Source organism: Phyllopteryx taeniolatus, chromosome 20, assembly GCF_024500385.1.
Source record: "Phyllopteryx taeniolatus isolate TA_2022b chromosome 20, UOR_Ptae_1.2, whole genome shotgun sequence".
In the NCBI taxonomy this organism is placed as follows: domain Eukaryota; kingdom Metazoa; phylum Chordata; class Actinopteri; order Syngnathiformes; family Syngnathidae; genus Phyllopteryx; species Phyllopteryx taeniolatus.
The window spans coordinates 8,069,636-8,089,303 of NC_084521.1; the positions used below are offsets into that span (position 1 = coordinate 8,069,636).

Genomic DNA, 19,668 nt, shown 5'->3' on the forward strand with positions numbered 1-19,668 from the left:
ATTGTTCTCACAGTGATCAAAATGGATTTATACACATCGGTCATCATTACGGTTACATTAAAATATTATTCGCGAGTCAATAAAAATCATCTACACTGTGCTCCAAAATCATTATGCATATAGAATTTTAAAAAGTGAAATACCTATTTGAGGTTTTGTTTTTCTCAGAGACGTTTTTGTATATTGTGGCGGGGGCTAAGTACACGGTTGCTATTTATAGGTACATGTGCGAGTAAAACCAAATTATTTTTTTTTTATTCTGTATTGTTATTGAGAGCATATCTTTGTAAAAAATTCAAAATGGTCCAGTGTTTTCAGACCTTAAATAAAGCAGGTGGATGGTTGGGGGGGGGGGGGGGGGGGGGTGCACATCTTAAACGACTGTTCAGAAGTCGATATTTAGTGGAGCTGTCTATTGGTACGTCCTCCTTCGCTTTACCTAATTGGTTAGTTGAGGTGTCAATCAAGTGGTTCCCATGGTTGCCGCAAGCTCTCGCTTTCGCCTGTGAACCGCTGACAAACGGAAAGCTGAGCACAGACCGATAACTTCGGCACGATGAGCCGCTCACAAGCGTTTTTTTTAAATTGTTTTTTCTGACTAAACATTACGTTTAATTTGCATTCTTAACCGCCATTTTACCCTTTGACGAATGTTTACGTGCTTATTTGTCGTGTGTTGTTTATTTAGTAAGGTTAGCTGACAGACGTGACTTCACCGGAGTTCAAACAGGAACTTTTGAAAAATAACGTATTCGGTTGGTGTTTTTTTATTTTTTTTGAAAGACGTCATGATCCCCGAATGTCCAAGTGCGGCGGAGACGGTCGGTAAGGCCGAATACCAGCACAGCCCGCCGGCCGAACCGAACCGGAGCATCGTGGGAGGCTTGTTGACCGAAATTACAACCACCATCAAGAGCGAACCTTTCACCGACCATTTCACCATTATCCCCGGCAAAGAGCTCGGAAGGTACGACTGTATCTAATAAAATAAAAAATGCTGTGTTTATGCTCATGTAATGAAACTTCCCAATTGGGTGTGGAGTTTTATCTGGTTTTGCTTTAGCTCTTGTAACTATATCAATATTGTATCAAAATAGACCTTTTTATTTATTTATTTTATTTTATTTTATTATTTATTTTTAATTGCACCGTGGCCACTTTTGGCCAATGTGAAACCCATGAAAATGATATATTTTTAAATTTCTTATCTTCTGGATTGAATCATACTTTAGGCTCATGCAGGGGCGTCACTATGTTTTATGGACAGGGGTGGCTCAGCCCCGAGGAGTTGCATAGGATTTGAGTAGAACGTATCTCGCGCGCAGAAGGTTTCACAAACAGCTAACGAAGAGCGAGAAATTGCTTTTCAACATTTTGGGATAGATTTAACAATATTGTGTAAAAAGCCAGCTAGCCTGTGTAAGCCTCACTCCCGTAAGCCTTACAACGTGCGCTGTTCAGATTGCCATCATGGGCATTTATTCTACTAAGCTTATACGGTCGATTCTCAACCAGTGGGGAGTCGGTGGGCCATGTGGTGGTCTGTGAGTTTTTTAGTAATCAAAATATTATTCATCACAATATATAAATCTTTATATTTACTATATATGACAGTTAAGAATGTTCAAATGTTACTCTGAAAAATTATTATTTTAATTGTAACTCTTTGACCCTGGAAGTCATTTATTTGGGGAAAATAGTTGTGAAATACGACCAAATTAGCATGTATTGTGTTGAACCTAGGGTTCCACTGTAATTAACCTTAACACACGTTGGACTATAAATATTGGCAAATATGGCAGCAAAGTGATCACGTGGTTAACACAGCTGCCTCACTTCAAGGTTTGAATCAGTGTCACGAGGCAATGGAGAATTTTTTTCTATTGTATTTTTGGGGGCAGTTACTTTCAAAATCTGAAGACTGTTTGACGAGCTAACATTATTTTGTCATGTCTGCAGGAGTACCTCCCACAAGTGCAACAGCTGCACAAGCACTGGAAAACAACATTCATGCCAAACCCACATGCATGTCAACCCTTACTGAAAACCAACATATTTATCATCTGATCTTTATAACTCTGCAGGCCTCTGTTCATTTTCCAGCCGCGTTCTCTCCCCAAATCACATGGTTATCATCTTGCCGCGCCATGTCTTTAGTGTGACTGTACAAGCTTGTATGTGTTGAAGCACACTTAACCTGTGTGAGTCCCATTGGTATTTCCAAATATTGCTACAGGCTGGTATCAGTCATCAGTTCTTTTTTTTTTCACCTTTCCACCCTTGAATTGCGTTTTTTGTTCAGCAAAGTACTCAAAGAACTTCAGAAGAGGTTAAATCCTGTACGTATTGATTGACTTCAGTATGTTTCCATTGTTCACTCTGGGTGGTCTGTCGCCCAAAAAAACTAAAAAATCTCAGCCTGTTGGATTACAGTTTAGTGGTGCTGTAGTGAAGTGAAATGATCATTAATGAAGTCACAAGGCTTATTCAGCTTTGCGTAGAATATGCTTTTTATAAGGAATAGTCACGGAAAGATTGGCTTGAGTCACATTGTTGGTATGAATTGACTCTTTTGTTAACCTCGGTTCAACCTCTCAGATAAGATTTCTTGGCTGAATCAAAGTTAAATCAGCCACCAGTTTCCTCCTCGAATAGCTGTATGACTGATTGAACGCACGTGTGTGTGTGTGTGTGCGTGCTTGGCTTTGCGTTGTATGACCTGACATTGTGACTCAGCTTAGCTACCAGATCAGCATCAGAACGGTTACATTGATCTGCAGTACCATACCACTCGGCATACTACAGCATTGTAGTCAGCAAGTCATCTGACACAAGTTCAAAGTGGAAAAAAGACCGACATTTACCAGCTTTTGGGTTTTTGTATGTGGTAATATTTTTCGCCATTTTTAAATTTAAAAAAAAAATTGTATTTTTTTTTCCGTTGAAAATGGTCCGTCCCAAACTCATTCGCCTACCCGTGTCACTGATTTCCCACACAAAACATACCATGCGCATATGTGCAACCTTATTGTTTGCTCGCCATTCATATGCCATCAAGTCAAGGTTAAAAATAAAAGTTATTTGTCTACGTATTTCATTAGTAATTTATATGTATTTCACATGGTTTTCTGTATGTTAAACTATTGTTGCTCTGTATGCAATGTATTTTTTGTTCATATTTTGGGCTGTTAGTAACTAATTAATTGGATTTACATTCTTTCCAATGGGAAATATTGCTTCAGTTTTGGTACAGTTCGGTTTTAGTCAGACTTTTTGGAACAGATTAATCATGAAAACCGAGGTTCCATTGTACATTGTCAGTACATTCATCTTTTAAAAGGATATTACCATGACATAGCGTTCATTTTTTTCATTTATTCTTGAACATTTTTGGAAAACAAGAAACAACAACAAATATGGCAATTGACGTGTGTGGTGAGTAGTTTCCTGACAAACACACTTGATGGACATCCCAAATGTAAAGCTAGTTGTCAAATATCAAACTGAGGTTAGATGTATAACCTGCTGAATACATTTTTTACTTTTCAAATGAAACTAAGTTCAAGATTAGGCACTGAACAGGTACTGTAGATACCAAAACTCATTTAAACCCCGTGTGGTTGAAACCTGATATGTTCTAATATTTCAGTCAAATAATACTTGGGTTAGGGTGATGGGATCGTTTTTTGGGACCAATATGAAAAATATTAATCTGATTTCCATTGCATGTGCTGCAATGGCTGGTCTTTCCTCTTTTCCCATCTTGCAGTGTACGGTCTGACTCTACTGGCCGAATTTTCATTCATCTTGTACAATAGAAATAAACAATACAGCGTTGTACAATGAAGTAATGATACACCTGTTTAAATAGCAGTGTGAGCGCAGGTTAGCGGAGGACAGGAGAGGGAAATATCTTCTTTCATATGCGTATGTCCTTTGTGTAACATCTTTAAGCATCTTTTTATACAGCCCATTTTTACATAGCAATGCTTGCATTGTTTTGAATGCGAGATTGTATAGCTTCTGCTCCTGATATTGATTGACATTCCATGCCGGATTGACATTTTTGTCCACCGTCATATGTAGACCACTGACTGTTAATTCAATAATCATTGAGGTCACATTTTCAGCGCTTCCACCAGTAGACCTCACCAGCCGTGCATGCGTCAGAAAGCCTTCCGTATGAACCCCACCAGATGGCTACCGAGCTGGGCTGAGCATGTAGTTTAAGATAATACTCTCAATATGCCCCTGCAGTGGAATCCCAGATGGCTCGTGGCCGAGCTCATTTGGGTAGATCCTGCGAATATGAAGCGACGATGGAATTCCATATGGTTAAGACACAAAGCTTTTTTTCCTTTGTGGGACCGCGTGACAGGAGGGCCATGCTCGTATTAGCTCATCTGGTACTAGTAGACTAAGCTTTTGAGTGATTGCACCCACACCTCGTCTGCCCCAAACACACTACCAATACAAGACACAATCTACAATTCAATAATAATAATCATCATCATTATATGAAGAGCACTTTTCCAAAACACTGTACATGCATTATGATTATTTAGGCATTTATAGCAGTTTGGAATCGACCTGCTGTTTGCAGTACGTTTTAAACACAACATTGACTCTGCAGCTACGAGTCTGTACACAATAGAATAACATGTTGATAAATTTTGAATGCATATGTCCAACTATTCAGTGTTTCAGTACTTTTTGTTTTTGTTGTTAGGTGTTTGTCGTCTTGGTCTCATGACCTCAAAATGTGAACAGCGTGGTGAAGATGATTGTTTTAAAAAGCAATTGTAATTGGACCAGGAAATGGATTGGTCCACCGCTGGATCAAACACCTGTTAGAACAGCGAGTTCAAAAAGTACCGAAACATTGAACATAACATTATTACCATGTTATTGTTTATGGTTTCATGTTAGCGTACCCTGGGGCGGGCGGGCTGTGCAACAGTGCCATGTGGGGGTTTTGTGCTCACGGCCGTGCTCACGAACCAAAGGCTTTATCAAGTGCCATGCTCTCTTTGTGTGGCGCTGACATTGTAAAATATAACAGAGTACACATTTCCCCTCAGGAAAAAATATCAAAGTTGCTATGTGTACTCTTCATCATTATCTACTGCGACCCATTTTATTTCAGCTTCGATACCACACACACGCACACAGAAGTTTTCAGGGTGTAGCCTTTTAGCGAGGTTGTCGGCTTTGGAAATGTGCTGACACGGCTTCGGAACGGGCTGTGGTCATCCAGTATGGTTTCTAAAGAGCAGGCCTGGTCTCCCAAACCACTCAGCAGTGTATCTGCTGTTTCCAGTTGTCACCACAGCAAAAACGCACCACTGCCTACCGTCACTGGAGTGATAGAAATTTCAACTTTTACTTCAGGGTTAGCGGGAGGTGATTTTCGATGCGTACGTGTCAACCTACCATATGTAGAACCAAAGAACATGCATTAAAAGCACATTTAACTTTTCATGTCATTCATTTTTTGGGGTGGGCTCAATGCTATATGCCAACAACTTTAAAAGACTTGCATTAAGATACAGATGAACTTGACGGCGAACAGTGCCAAGCCTGGAGCCTCCTCGATCTCCTCCGGTTCGTCGTCATTTCAGACCGCCTACGAGTACAAGTACATACATTGAACGTTTACCGTCGATACCAAGCGAAGTGGTACAGGCGACGGGGCTCAAGAAACTTGGGCGAAATTTATCACCCGTTTTGCAGAACACAATTTTCAGTAGGCTAAAAGAGCTGTCATCCGTGTTTACCTTAAAGTATCTTTTAGTTGGAAGGAATATGTCAGGCTGGTTAAGTGGTGTCTGTGTCGTAGCATAGGAGTATTTTTATGAGTACAAGTACAGACAGTATTGGCTTTCCTACATTGTATAGATTGCAAGTTTGAGTCTTACTGGCAAACAGCTGATAAACAGAACTTTGATGAGTGTTTTCTCCTTTGTTCTCCTCTCCTGCTACGTATAACAAAATAAAATACAATTTCCTGTCTGTCTTTATGACTCAAGCTTGCTTTTTAAGGGATCTCCACTAGGGTGAGGATTGCAGTGTTTTCTCAACACAATATTGCAATGTTGTGTTGTCAATGTATTAAAAGAGAAAAATACATGTATATATTAACAGTACATGGAGAAGAATAACAAATATTTATTCACATCATATTAAAAAGTCAAAGTTATCATTAAGTGTGCAACTCCCAGCACATTACAGCAACTTTATTGGTACCTGATGCTCTACCATGGGAGATAAAAATGTCCTAATATAAATATTTACAGAATTGTCTTTTTGTCTTCAGGGGCAAATTCGCCGTGGTCCGAAAGTGCGTGAAGAAATGCACAGGTCAAGAATACGCCGCAAAGTTCATGAGGAAGCGGCGAAAAGGGCGGGACTGCCGTATGGAGATCATCCACGAGATTGCCGTGCTTGAGCTGGCCACAGACAGTCAGCGGGTGGTTAGTCTTCACCAGGTCTATGAAATGGCCTCTGAGATGGTGCTGGTCCTGGAATTGTAAGTATCCAATTCGTTCAGAACAACAACAACAAAAAAAGCAATCTGACAATGCATGTGTTGTGAGAAGTGAAAATATGACACCATTTTATTATCGTGACACTTTTTTTTTAAGAACAGAATTACTATGATTCTTTTTCCTATTCGCGTCACACATTTGACCGCCCAGTTGTTCCCGGGCAGAGTAAACAAGGTAGGCTCAGCAGCCCAGATCAATGAAAACATTTACATACAGTATGCCAGTCATGCACTTTTGTTGTTTGGTGCACTGTACTTCATTATAAAATAATCTGACCCACCCGGTGGCATTGGTTGACTGAAGAGTGCATGGCAAAAGAAAAACATGCACACTGAAACTAAAAGCAGCCAAAACAACATGTGTCATTTTTCTGACAATACTAGACTGTATATTAATCAGAAAATGCTTATTTAACAACACACCTGTACAGTCTACTGTAAAAACTCACACTTAAAAAATTGGAATGTAGCAATCGCTTACTCTAAGTCAGCCCGGGGTTCCAGGGACTCCCAGTGAGTGATTTACATGGCTAAAAGTTAAATTCACTGAATATAATTCTTAAATAATGTGTGTATAATGAGCCCAACAATCAACTTAACAACTAATCAGCTCACAATATTGGAGCATGCCTTTCAACACACAGAAGAATATTAATAGGGAAGTCGCTTTTACTGCCATCTCGCTGCGCCACATTTCTTCCGATTTTTGGGGTTGCATCGTGCTTCGATTGGAAGTGTGACTTTGTTCTTCACCATCACTATTTTCACCCACGCAGCCAGACAACTGCACCCGACATGTCACGTGATGCCGGAAAGAGCGTAACCGTGAATCCTGTAAAAACCCTGACACAACCTAACATTGTAAAAGTTTTTGCTTGTGTTCACTGAGAAACAATCAATAAAAAACATACCTTTCAAACAGGGTATACTCACTCAATGTTGTGTACTTTAGCTTGAGTGTTGTGGTCTTACTAATCTAAACAATATTACCTGGGCTAGATTTGAATGGTCCACCTACCGCTAGTTATTTCAATGATGTGCTTGGTCTGCTTCCAGCCATCAACACACGCACGCACACACACATACACAGCATCTGCATATTTCTGAGTGTAGTAGATGCACCAGTTGTCAATGATCTCATCCCACTGGACATGTCGAGGCCATGCTTGACCTGGTTCCCATAGAGCGTGTGTGTGTGTGTGTGTGTGTGTGTTGTCCGTGCATCAGTTCATGGTGTCGTCTATGGCGAAGAAGGTCTGTCTCACTTTGTCTCTTTTTTTCTCTCCCTTCTCATCTCAGATTTGATTTTGTCTCTTAGTATTGTGACAATTGACAATACACACACACAAATGGGGGTTGAGGGGCATTCAAAACACTGAGTACATCTACAAAATTAGATGGTATTGACCTACAAGGGATCTGTCTTTTCTGACCTCTACATACTGTATGTATGACACAACGTCATTGATATTCACAGGCATGCTCTTGTATGACGCTTAAACGCTTCCCCGCTGTTCATGTCAATGTTATTCCTCAGGCTTTGACATTGACTATTTGCATAAACATTGAATTTATAGGCATTTGTCTCCAGAAAAGTGCTAAATATTTAATAGAAACATGTCAAATTTGTGACAAATCAACACATCCCTCCATTTCATTCATCTTGTATATTGAGCGCATATTTCTTTAAACTTTGTTTTATCTGAAAACATTACCTATTCATCTAATCGTGTCACAATCAAATTTATCTGGCTTCTTTTTGAACTTTGAATGCAAAAGTTGTTGCCCTGTACAGTGGTCAGTGTTGAGAGAGGCAACCTCTGAGATTGACAGCTTGTGTCAACACCATTGAGTCCACAGAAATGCCGTCCCATCCCCTTTCCTTTTTTATTCTTTGCCCACCCCCTATGTTTTCCCATCCAGGGGAAGTAGAGCAGAATGTTTTGATTCTTTGTGAGGGGCATACGGACTGCCTGACCTGTATTTGCTGAACAATTGATGGATATCTTAAGCAGTGTACAGAACATGGATGGAACGATAGGGCAAACACTGATGACAGAGGATGCAGTGCAGAGTTGATGGAGTTGGTTTGAGCAAGCAAAAATGGGTATTATAAATAAATACAAAAATCAGGAGAACGTTGAGCAGAAAAAGCTAAAATGCTGTAAAGGAAACAAATAAAGTTGCCTGTGCTTTAGTATAGAGCAGTGTTTCCCAACATATATTGAGCCAAAGCACATATTTTACCATCAAACTAAGATGTCATAATCAGTTTATATACCTAAATAATGATGATAAAAACATCTAGTGGAAGAGCCTTTAATTGTTTTGCATGTCACTATAGGTCACTGACATAGATAGATAAACAAAGCTACATTAGTTGTAGTAAATATTCATTTTCTGATAAAATTATAAGTGAAATTGGATAATTTCCTGCAGCACAGTGCTAGGGAATTACCAGTACAGAGAGGAGAGTCAAACCAAGAGAGAATAATCTAGAAAGATTGAAAATTGAGATCCATGCTGGCTGAACTCCAGTTCTCATTACAACGGTTGAGCCTGACAAGCGCACGTGACATGCAATAGCGTGGCCCCTCGCCCAGAGACACAGAAAGACCACGTGAGGGAAAAAACAGAGGCCTGACAGTTCAGATCAACTTGTCAATATTCTCTATTAGTTTTCCACTGAATACTGTTTAACTCTATTCCACAGATTGAAAGACTATAACCCTTAAATCAGTCAGTGCAACATTTACACAGACAGTAAATGTATTAATCGGAGATTTTGGACAATGTGCACACAGTGAAACAAATATAGTAGATTTAAGAAGTCTACAAACCCCTTTTCAAATGCCAGGTTTTTGTTGAAATATAAATTAGACCAGGCGGCACGGTGGCCGACTGGTTAGAGCGTCAGCCTCACAGTTCTGAGGTGCGGGGTTCAATCCCCGTCCCCGCCTGTGTGGAGTTTGCATGTTCTCCCCGTGCCTGCGTGGGTTTTCTCCGGGCACTCCGGTTTCCTCCCACATCCCAAAAACATGCATTAATTGGAGACTCTAAATTGCCCGTAGGCATGACTGTGAGTGCGAATGGTTGTTTGTTTCGATGTGCCCTACGATTGGCTGGCAACCAGTTCAGGGTGTACCCCGCCTCCTGCCCGATGACAGCTGGGATAGGCTCCAGCACGCCCGCGACCCTAGTGAGGAGAAGCGGCTCAGAAAATGGATGGATGGATGGATAAATTAGACCCAAAAAAAACAATTTCAAAACCTTTTCCATCATTAATGTTACCTAAGCAGCACAACTCAATTTTTTTTTTTTCAAACCTTTTTGAGAGGGGAAGTAAAAATAAATAATTGAGATAATGTAGTTGCACAAGTGTGCACACCCTCTTATAACAGGGAAATGGCCTTTTATGATGTGGCAGAAACAACCAATGACATTCAAACTGATGTTAAATCGGAGTCAGCAGAAAACTGTCACCACTTAAAGTGCCTCTGATTAACCCCAAATAAATTTCAGCTGTTTTAGTAGGCTTGTGGGAAAATTTTTACGGTCCAATATTTTTGTCCATATTTCCAAAATGCTTGTTTGGCTCAAACACAAACTTTCAGGCTTCCGATAGAAAGCAAATAATTATGTCAGGAAACGCCTACAAGAATGTCTGAAACCTGGCATTTGAATAGGGGTGTATGGACTTTTTAAATTCACTGTGTATTGATACAAACATTATAGACAGTAAACATAAGACACTAGTCAATCTCACATTGTTTTGTTAAAAAAACAAATCCCCATAACAAATAACGTAACCTGTTTTCATCCCTTTCTATCCCTCCAAAATAAAGTTATTCTATTGTATGTTTTCTCTATCCTTGCTTTCCATCCATTCATTGTATTTGACTTGCAATATCTCCGCTGTCAATTGTGGGAAAAGTGCACCCAAATCAACTAAATCCACATTTAAAACAAAACAAAACGTATATTTATTTCATAAATACAGCGTCTGTTCCAGTATGGGAACACTTATTAATTTAGATTGGCTCAATAGGGGCCTTCAACTCCTACCCTGGGGCGCTGTAAGGTTAACCGCACTGTATCGGCAGTGACGTCTGATTTGGTGTATTTGGGCAAATGAGTGTCTCTGTCTTGAGTTTGTATTTCTAAAGACCGCTTCATCTGTAACCACAAGCACGGACACGACTACAGTTACATGATGAGTGCAGGATGTGGGGCACTCTGAGGCATTCACATGATCTCACTCTGATTTTAGCGCCTTCCTCTGTACTGCCATGCACATAAATGTAAAAAAAGAAAATCTGCCTGTCCTTGCATGTCCATTGTTTTCATGCGTGTTTGTGTTTATTGCATGGTTGTAGGTCAGTTATGATCAATATTTAGGTCAGATGTGCCCACCCCCGAACTATCTCGATCTATTTCCACTCCCACTGCTTTGTAATGACACCAATTTCATTAATCAAATTAGCAACTCTCCAGTCAAACTCTGCGCGGCCTGCGGGGTGTATGAACGTGACCTCGCACTGCACTTCAAAGCCTCTGTCAGGCATCAGGAGCAACACACGGCCATTGGGCCAGTCAGCTTTTTTGCTTGCTTTTGTTACAGTAGGTTAGCTTGTAAACTCACCGGGGGCCTCCATTCAAATAGTTTGTTCAAAATATAATCACTTTAATTGAGTAATTCGTAGTTCAGCATTTTACTTCTGTTGAGAAAGCGAGGATGCAGCAGCACATTTTGAGAATTTGGTGCTTTGATTGTGCTCGGTTGGGAGTATTCCTTCCAGTTGAGGAATTAATGAGGTCTTTGTCCTATTTAAATGTGTGGCGGAGAGATGCCGGAGTTGATGAGAGGAGTCCCACACTGCATGGTTGTGTTCTCACAGTGTTTGCGTGGGTTTTCTACCGTGCATGGGAGGTTAATTGAGGACTTTAAATTGCCCATAGGTGTGAATGTCTGTGTGCAGTTTCTCAGTCATCCAAGTCATGGAAATTCGCAAAGGTTGAATCGAGGCAACGGGACTCTTGTTTGTTGGAGAGGTTTCAACCTAAATCCAAAAGGCTTCTTCATTGTCACCTGTTATGTCATCAATATCCTCCGTATGTAGCCTATACGTCGCATAACCAGTGTTCTCTTGTTGGGTCTAAATCCATCATCTGACCTTGAAGAAATCCAAATATGCTCAGTGAGGCCTCCTCTTCCTCAAACCTCCACCTTCCTCTGAGATTAAGCCTACTTCAACAGCACCTCAAGGGGATGCTTTGTCTATTTCTGACTAATTTTCCCCTCTTTTCTTTTCACTCATTGTCTATTTGTGATTATCACAACATTAGGAAATTAACAGGGCCTGATGTAACATCTTGACCGACTGTGTAATATGTACTGTATTAAGCTTATATTTACAACCAAGTTTTGTCATATCATGTGGTAAGAGAGTGCTTGGTTTTGCCGTTCCTAATGACTTCGCTATATTTGGCAGTGCTCTATTTTTGCCTACACGTACACACAATTATACGCGTGAGTGGATTGTGATCTGAATTCGTGACCTTTCCTGGAAGAAGATATGTGTGACTTTTATCCGCCTGTGTATGTTTCTACCAACCAGTGCTGCTGGAGGGGAGATCTTCAACCAGTGTGTGTCAGATCAAGAGGACGAGTCCTTCAGCGAGAACGACGTGAAGAGGCTCATGAGACAGATCCTACAAGGAGTCGCCTTCTTACATCAAAGAAATGTTGTCCATCTTGACCTGAAGGTTTGTGAATTCATTTTTATCGACCATTGCATTAAAAAACCCTAACTCAAGACAAGAGTTGATGAGAAATCATAACACATATGCGGCTATTTTTAACAAAATGGTACAACAAAGGCACTAACATTACTATCATGTTTGGGGATTCATCAGCCTCAGAACATCCTTCTGACCAGCAGCTCTCCTCTGGGTGACATTAAGATAGTGGACTTCGGTCTGTCCCGTATCGTCAGCAGCCACCAAGAGCTCAGAGAGATTATGGGAACTCCTGAGTACGTTGGTGAGTGTGTGATATGATATTAACCCTATAATGATCTTATCTGCGAAGTAACCACTTTTACTTTTCTTACAGCACCAGAGATTCTAAATTATGAGCCTATAAGCACAGCAACAGATATGTGGTAAGAAAACAAATCTATCATGACACATTCTGTGTATCGAGATGGTTGTTTTTTGTTTTGAGTCATTATTAAAGATTTGTATCTTATGTGTTACGTGAAGCTTAAATATGTTTCACTGACGAGTCTACATAAGATATTCAGTTTTTAATGGTAATTGATGTCTCAGGTTATTGTTGTTTTTGGAACTTGCAGTGGTGTTGAACTGCACTACATTATAATGCGTGGTCTAATGGTTTAATGGTGGTTTAATATCATCTTTGAAATGTAAGTGGAACCTGAAAGGTTGAGCACAGTCTGTTCCGCGACATTGTTGAATTTCTCTCCTGTGCCAAGATGGTCTCAACTATTGTTCTTCTTACGTGTTCAGGAGTATAGGTGTTTTGGCCTATGTGATGCTGACAGGCCTCTCTCCCTTCCTGGGCAAAGACAAGCAGGAGACCTTTCTGAACATCTCCCAGATGAACGTTAGCTATGATGAGGAGGAACTGCAGGAGCTGGACCAGGCCGTGTCCTTCATCCAGACTCTGCTCTGTAAACAGCCACAGTCAGTCCAACCTCTTTCTGCTATGTTAATTGTTTTTCTATTGCGTGAAGGTATGACTTGTTAAGATAGTTATCAAGGATATCGACTACATGCTGAAACGGCTTTTCATATACGTCTGTGTTCAGGGTCCGAGCCACAGCCGAGCAGTGTCTCCAACACCCGTGGCTCCAGCCCGAAGATCCTCAGGAAACGGCGACATGCGATGAACGCCCCCCACTGGAAGTCCAGGGTGCATCCAGCAGTAGCCCAGAAAGTTGCACTGCTACTACTTGTACAGACAGCGTTGAGGAGGAAGATGAAGGTCCCGTGACTGAGGACCTCATCGTCATGGCCGCCTACACCCTGGGCCAATGCCGCCAGTCCTCCGCCGCCGAGAAGGAGGCCCTGGTCACAGAGAAGAAGGCCAACTCCAAACGCTTCAAGTTTGAGGAGCCCTTCAGTGTCCTGCAGGAGGTCCCCGGGGAGTTCATCTACTGAAACTCCACCCATAAGAGGTAAACGGGGCTCAAAAATGTGATTGAGCCATTCAATCCGGGGCTTTCATTGTATTACTTTATTGGGTGTTGGTGACATGGTCATAAATCAATCACTTTTTGACCTAAGTAGCCCTGTTTACATCTCTCCACTCCATCACGAGCAACACTTACCCCATCGGTTGTAAATTGTTTCCTATGGATGTGTCAAGTTTGTATAACGCTTCACACACAACTTGTCATTGTTAAGTGCTTTATTGAAGTGGCTACTCATAAATGTATCTGCAATTATACTCCAAAGCACCAGTAGATGACCTTTAACCCCTGAACCTGTTGGCTGTTGAAGTGAGGATCTTTCTTTTGTAGTGATCTTTTTAAGAGCAGGTGTTCACCAATTATTCACCGATTTGACCTACACTAAAACCATTTTTGACTTCAGAAACAACAAGTTAAGCATTGTTTCTTCTCATTTTAGATTTTAAATGTATCATCTTGCCAGGAAAAAAAAAAGAGTTGGGAAAAACACATCTACAAAGAAAGAATGATTACAAGCTTAAGAAAAACTACAATTAATGTAGGCAGTGAATATAGCCCTGAATAAGTTTTATGAATATGATTTTTGAAAAAGAAGCACCAACATAACTTTTTAGCTTTAGTGTGAATGCTGTTCAAATATGACATTTGAACAGCAGCAAAAGACACACATTATGGATTTTTTTTTAAATTAAAAAATACTTTAAAAAGAGATGAAAAAATGTCTTAGTTATAATATGTAAATAATAAATGGAATCCAAAAATGCCTAAGGAATTTTGCAAGGGTGAAAAGAAAGGTGTTGGCCCTCTCTGTAGGCCAAACTGTAGACATATTTATACTTTAATAACAATTGAATTTAAATTACAATTGCATAACACATAGGAATTTATAACATGTGCATGGTCATTTGCCTTGGTTGGTGGGCTCATGAATGTACTTTTTTTTTTTTGTCTGACAAATACTCCCCCGCCCCCCACAAAAAAAAACACATTAAGCCACCGGTTAATAAACTAAAAATATAAGCTAAAAAAATGCCACTTCAAATAGCACTTATGTAAATGTCTGATTTGCTTTCACACTAAAACTGACGAAAAACTTTGTTTCTTCTATAATTTGGTTGATTTATACTATTATCTCACTCAGGCGCATTGTGTTATTTTATTTTATTTTTTTGGTGCCATGATTGAAGAAAGTATTTTTAGGGTTTTGTGTCCACTATACTAAATTTACCTTTCAACTTATTTTTGTACATGATGTTTGTTTATATAATTTAAGAATACAATACTGTTAAATATACATGTCAGGTATTTGTGGAATGTTCAACATAGGATACAACCTTCAAGGGCTCTGTCATTTGTTTTAGCAGCACTATAAATATTCATTTGTTCAAGTTGTACATGTTGACTTTATAGTTTTGGGAATGACGGTCTTGAAACAATGGTTGTACAAAAATGTCTTATACTACAAATAAACATTGAAAATGTGTTGGGAGTTGGGTACCATCTGTTAGGCAAGATTCAGCGCAATTCACTCCCTGATTGGCTTCCACTTGGCTCCAGTGTTGGCTTCCACCTGGCTCCTTTAACACTGACTGCTCTTGTAAACTAGGTCCTCTCTGTTCACACCATGTTGTTAGTGTAAGCAGTGCACGTCAGCTAGCGACGATGGATAACTAGTTTGATTCATCTGAATTTGCTGAAGTTGTTTTCTATTAAACAAGTTATGCCACAAAGTCAGGCCCTATCTAATTGGAACCATTACAAGAGTTCTGCCTTTACAAATACACTTATAATAATGGGATTGTTGTCTCGCTAATATAGCTTGAGTGAGTGATAATAACAATTACGCATTCATACCATTTGAAAACAACTACGCTAAACAGATTTGAAGCGTTGAAGACACCTGAGCACAGTCGCCATTGGGGGGCAGCAAAGGTGAGAATAACTAGTATGTGCTCAAACGGAATCAAATAAGATATCCTTTATTGATCCCCACAGTGGAAATTCAGGTGTTACAGAAGTTTGAATAATAATAAAAATCATTAGGATGGTAATCATAATAAGAGTAAAATATGTATGTTTAATTAAAAAATAGAAACAAAATGTGAAAAATAAAACCTAAAAATAAATTGATAAATTTTATACAACCCCAATTCCAATGAAGTTGGGACGTTGTGTTAAACATAAATATAAACAAAATACAGTGATTTTCAAATCACGTTCAACCTATATTTAATTGAATACACTACAAAGACAAGATATTTAATGGCTGGGATAGGCTCCAGCTCACCCACGACCCTAATGGCAGGATATAGCAAATGGAAATAGATATATACTATATATTTAATCACATTTAAATGTTTAACAATTTTGAAATTTAAAAAATGATATTATACAAATACCTATTAAGAACAATGCAAGCATATGAGAGGGGAAGTTCTTATCAGAGGACTGTTTTCTGTCTTAAGAGGAAATATTCAAGGCTTTGGATACATTTATTAAATATAAAATTAATTAGTTGGTAGCACTGTTTTGGATCTTCAAGCCCTATAAGCTCAGCAGTGAGGCTTCAAAAAGGATGTTTTGAATGTCACAGAGTCAAAGACAACCATGTAATGATTTTTTTTCCTTTCTTTTTTTTTGCAACAAGACGATGAATGGAAGCCTTCTATACATCTGTCTTTCAAAATGTTATACAAGCAACCTCTCCCTTATCTTGAGGGGAGGAGACAGATGATAAAAATAACTTATATGCTCTGCAAAACTTTGAGATAGCAAGGTGCCTTGTTAGGTTTCGGAGTACAGTATATCTTCTGGTATTATGGGGAGAGGGTAGAAAATTCTGGCTTTGAGGTTTAAATATTGAATTGATTACCGGTGATTACCATTGTGATTACAAAGTTCCTTCACTGTATCGCAGTTCAACTATTTCAGATTTGTTCTCATCTTCATTTCGTGCATAATTCGTCATATCACGGGATTTTGAGTGCATGCTTTATTTTTTTTGGTGGTAAAATAAACACTTCCTAGCCTAAAACATTACAATTGTAAATAAAAAAAACAAACAAACTTTTAAACACATATTACAAGGAATAACATATACATAGGCTACAGTACTACTGTGCATTACTGTATGTTTCAGAGTTTAAAAGGTGTTTAAGAGTATAGTGTTTATAAGAATATGGTAGAGGTTAATAGGAGTGTGGGGGAGATGAATAAGAGTCTGGAGAGGTTCATACAGCTTTAAAATATGTATAAATAATATATTTTTTTTTTTTGACAAAGTCATACAAACACTAAAGGAGCTATTTTTACCTTTTGCAACAGTTTTTTTTTTATTTTTATTTTTTTTTTTTTTTTGCCACTCAAGTAAAATTATTGTGTGAAGATGTCAGGAAATCAATGTGCTAGTTTTCCCACTAAGGGTGTGTTCACACTTGTCATGTGGTACAGTCCAAAATAGAAAACGATGACGACAAGGTGTGTTTTGCATCACACATCAGTTTTTGTGTCATTAGCGTTCACTCAGGCAATTATCATTGGACCAAAAGTTACCCAGTAAGTATTCATTTTTACACCCTATAACATGCGATACCTGTTATATATTCAGAATTCCCCTGATGCTACGCTTTTAAAATTACTGTATATTCATGTTTTTCGGCTTTCCATAGTCTTGGTCCACTTGTTCTTATGCACACGAGGTTGTATAAAACAACCTTTTACACTTGATCAAAATAAAGTACATTATAATAAAAGGTGCATCAGAGTTCGTTTTAATTAAGTATAAACTATGGGTATTTGTTGGTCTTTTATGACTATTTAGTTCACCATTCTACATTAAAATGGTTGTTAAAGTATATTTTAGTAACGAGAAGGCTTGGGGTCAATGAAGACGATCTAATTAAGAATCACTACAGTTCTTCTTTTGACATAGAAATATAATAATAAAGAATCAATGATTAATAATAAGTTTCTAAATTTATGGAAATATTTATGCAAGTGACTGGTACAGGGGGAAATGTGGACTGAGCCAAAATTATATGTACAGTAACCCATGGGGACTACTATCATAATAATAATAACTTATTAATGACAAGTCTAGCGCTACGTTACATGCTGTATTCATTTTTTGTGCTCACTGTTGGGCACAAGATCAAATTTTAAATAGTTCTTTATAGGTCAGTGCTTTTTTCCATTCTTGTAGGCGCCATCTGCCATTCCCATGCAAAATTCAAAACAGCATGGACAAAAAACAACAACAAAAAAACGCCTCCTTCTGTCTTGTGATCTGAATGATCTTATTCAGTATCATAAAAAAAATAGACAGAGAGAATACAGTCATGAATTTACATACAGTATATGTGTTATTATGGCACCGATACCACTTTTTTTCAATTTGAGTACAATTAGGGTACTGAGAACTTATACTTGTTACTATTACGTCTTGCAATTGTAATGAAAATGTTTTTTTTTGTTTTTTTTTAAAAATCAAATGTCAATGTCTAAAAACAGGCGGCATGGTTAAATCGTCTGCCTCACAGTTCTGAGGACCGGGGTTCATTCCCCGGCCCCGCCTGTGTGGAGTTTCCATGTTCTCACCGTGCCTGCGTGGGTTTTCTCCGGGCACTCCGGTTTCCTCCCACATCCCAAAAACATGCATGAATTGGAGACTCTAAATTGCCCGTAGGTGTGAATGTGAGTGCGAATGGTTGTTTGTTTGTATGTGCCCTGCGATTGGCTCGCAACCAGTTAAGGGTGTACCCCGCCTCCTGTCCGATGATAGCTGGGATGGGCTCCAGCACGCCCGCGACCCTGGTGAGGATAAGCGGCTTGGACAATGGATGGATGTCTAAAAACATGGCACACGTTTCATTCAAATATAACACTTTTTAGAGTATCAATTTGTCATTCCTGATATTTTAACATCCAACTGCATGTTTTTTTTTCTTCTCACAGGCTTGCCACACATTTCACTTCGATGTAGCCTGTAGCACATGGTAATTCAGTTATGTGGTATCTCAGTTTGAACAATACGGGGTACTATGTAAAAGGAGGACGTACAGTACATAAGAGACGAAGAAAAATGTCGAGTCTGGTGGATCGAAACAAGTGGGAATACGGATGCCATGTTACCTCTGTATTTTAACGACAAAATAAAGTGTGTAAAATGAAATACAAGACTGCTTTCTGAGAATACCACAAGTTGGCTTGGCTGGGGAAACATTGGCGCTCGCCTGACGACCTGCCTCCGTCGCCGCGCGAGCGAAATTCGTCATCCATTTTGCTTGAGTGTGATTTGCAGTCTAACTGTTTAACTTATCATCACACGGGCGACACGGCTACTACTACACCTACACGGAGGTTACCGTAAATGTCAGGTTGCTAAAGTAGTATCGGTGTAGTGGTATCAGCACCTTCTCAGACATGCAGTATCTGCACCAATACTGCACGTCGATACAGTATCGGTGTCAGTCCCTAGTCCCAAAACAGTACTAGGAAGGAGTGAGCACCCGCAGATTCACTTATTTACGGATTTTTAAAATTAATTAAAATAATATTTAAATCTTAAAAATTAATGAATGAACAAAAAATTGGACGAGACCACCCCTGTTTTTTATGGAAAATGGCTATTGACGGTATTTTTTTTTTTTTTTTTTTTTCAGGGCAATTACAATTATATATGTCCGTCAATTAACAACGGGGTCTGGGACGGATTAACGGTGGTTTCAATTCATTTCAGGGTTGAAAATGGACTCAGTGGTGAAAGTGAAAGGTGTGAGCTCGGTGGACGGATGGTTCGAAAGGGGCGTAACGTCACCGACAGCTAGCGTTGCCGCTGCTCCAGTTTGCCATTTTTAACTAGCTTCCGTCTCACCGCCGAGGCGAGGCTGCTGTGGCTTCCTGTGG

The 19,668-nt window shown here is 39.3% G+C and overlaps 1 protein-coding gene across 2 annotated transcripts; it reads left to right on the forward strand.

The window, feature by feature from the left end:
* Window positions 1–422: 422 nt before the first annotated feature.
* Window positions 423–19,640, forward strand: stk17a (serine/threonine kinase 17a). Of its 2 annotated transcripts, XM_061758106.1 has the most exons (8): window positions 423–967; window positions 6,317–6,529; window positions 12,166–12,313; window positions 12,464–12,590; window positions 12,663–12,711; window positions 13,079–13,255; window positions 13,381–13,749; window positions 19,502–19,640. In XM_061758106.1, the coding sequence occupies exons 1-7, from the start codon at window positions 789–791 to the stop codon at window positions 13,730–13,732; spliced, it is 1,245 nt and encodes a 414-aa protein (XP_061614090.1). In that variant the 5' UTR covers window positions 423–788; the 3' UTR covers window positions 13,733–13,749; window positions 19,502–19,640. The 2 variants fall into 2 exon arrangements, with proteins under 2 accessions (XP_061614090.1, XP_061614091.1); XM_061758107.1 differs by lacking the exon at window positions 19,502–19,640 and having other exon boundaries at window positions 424–967; window positions 13,381–15,246.
* Window positions 19,641–19,668: the final 28 nt, after the last annotated feature.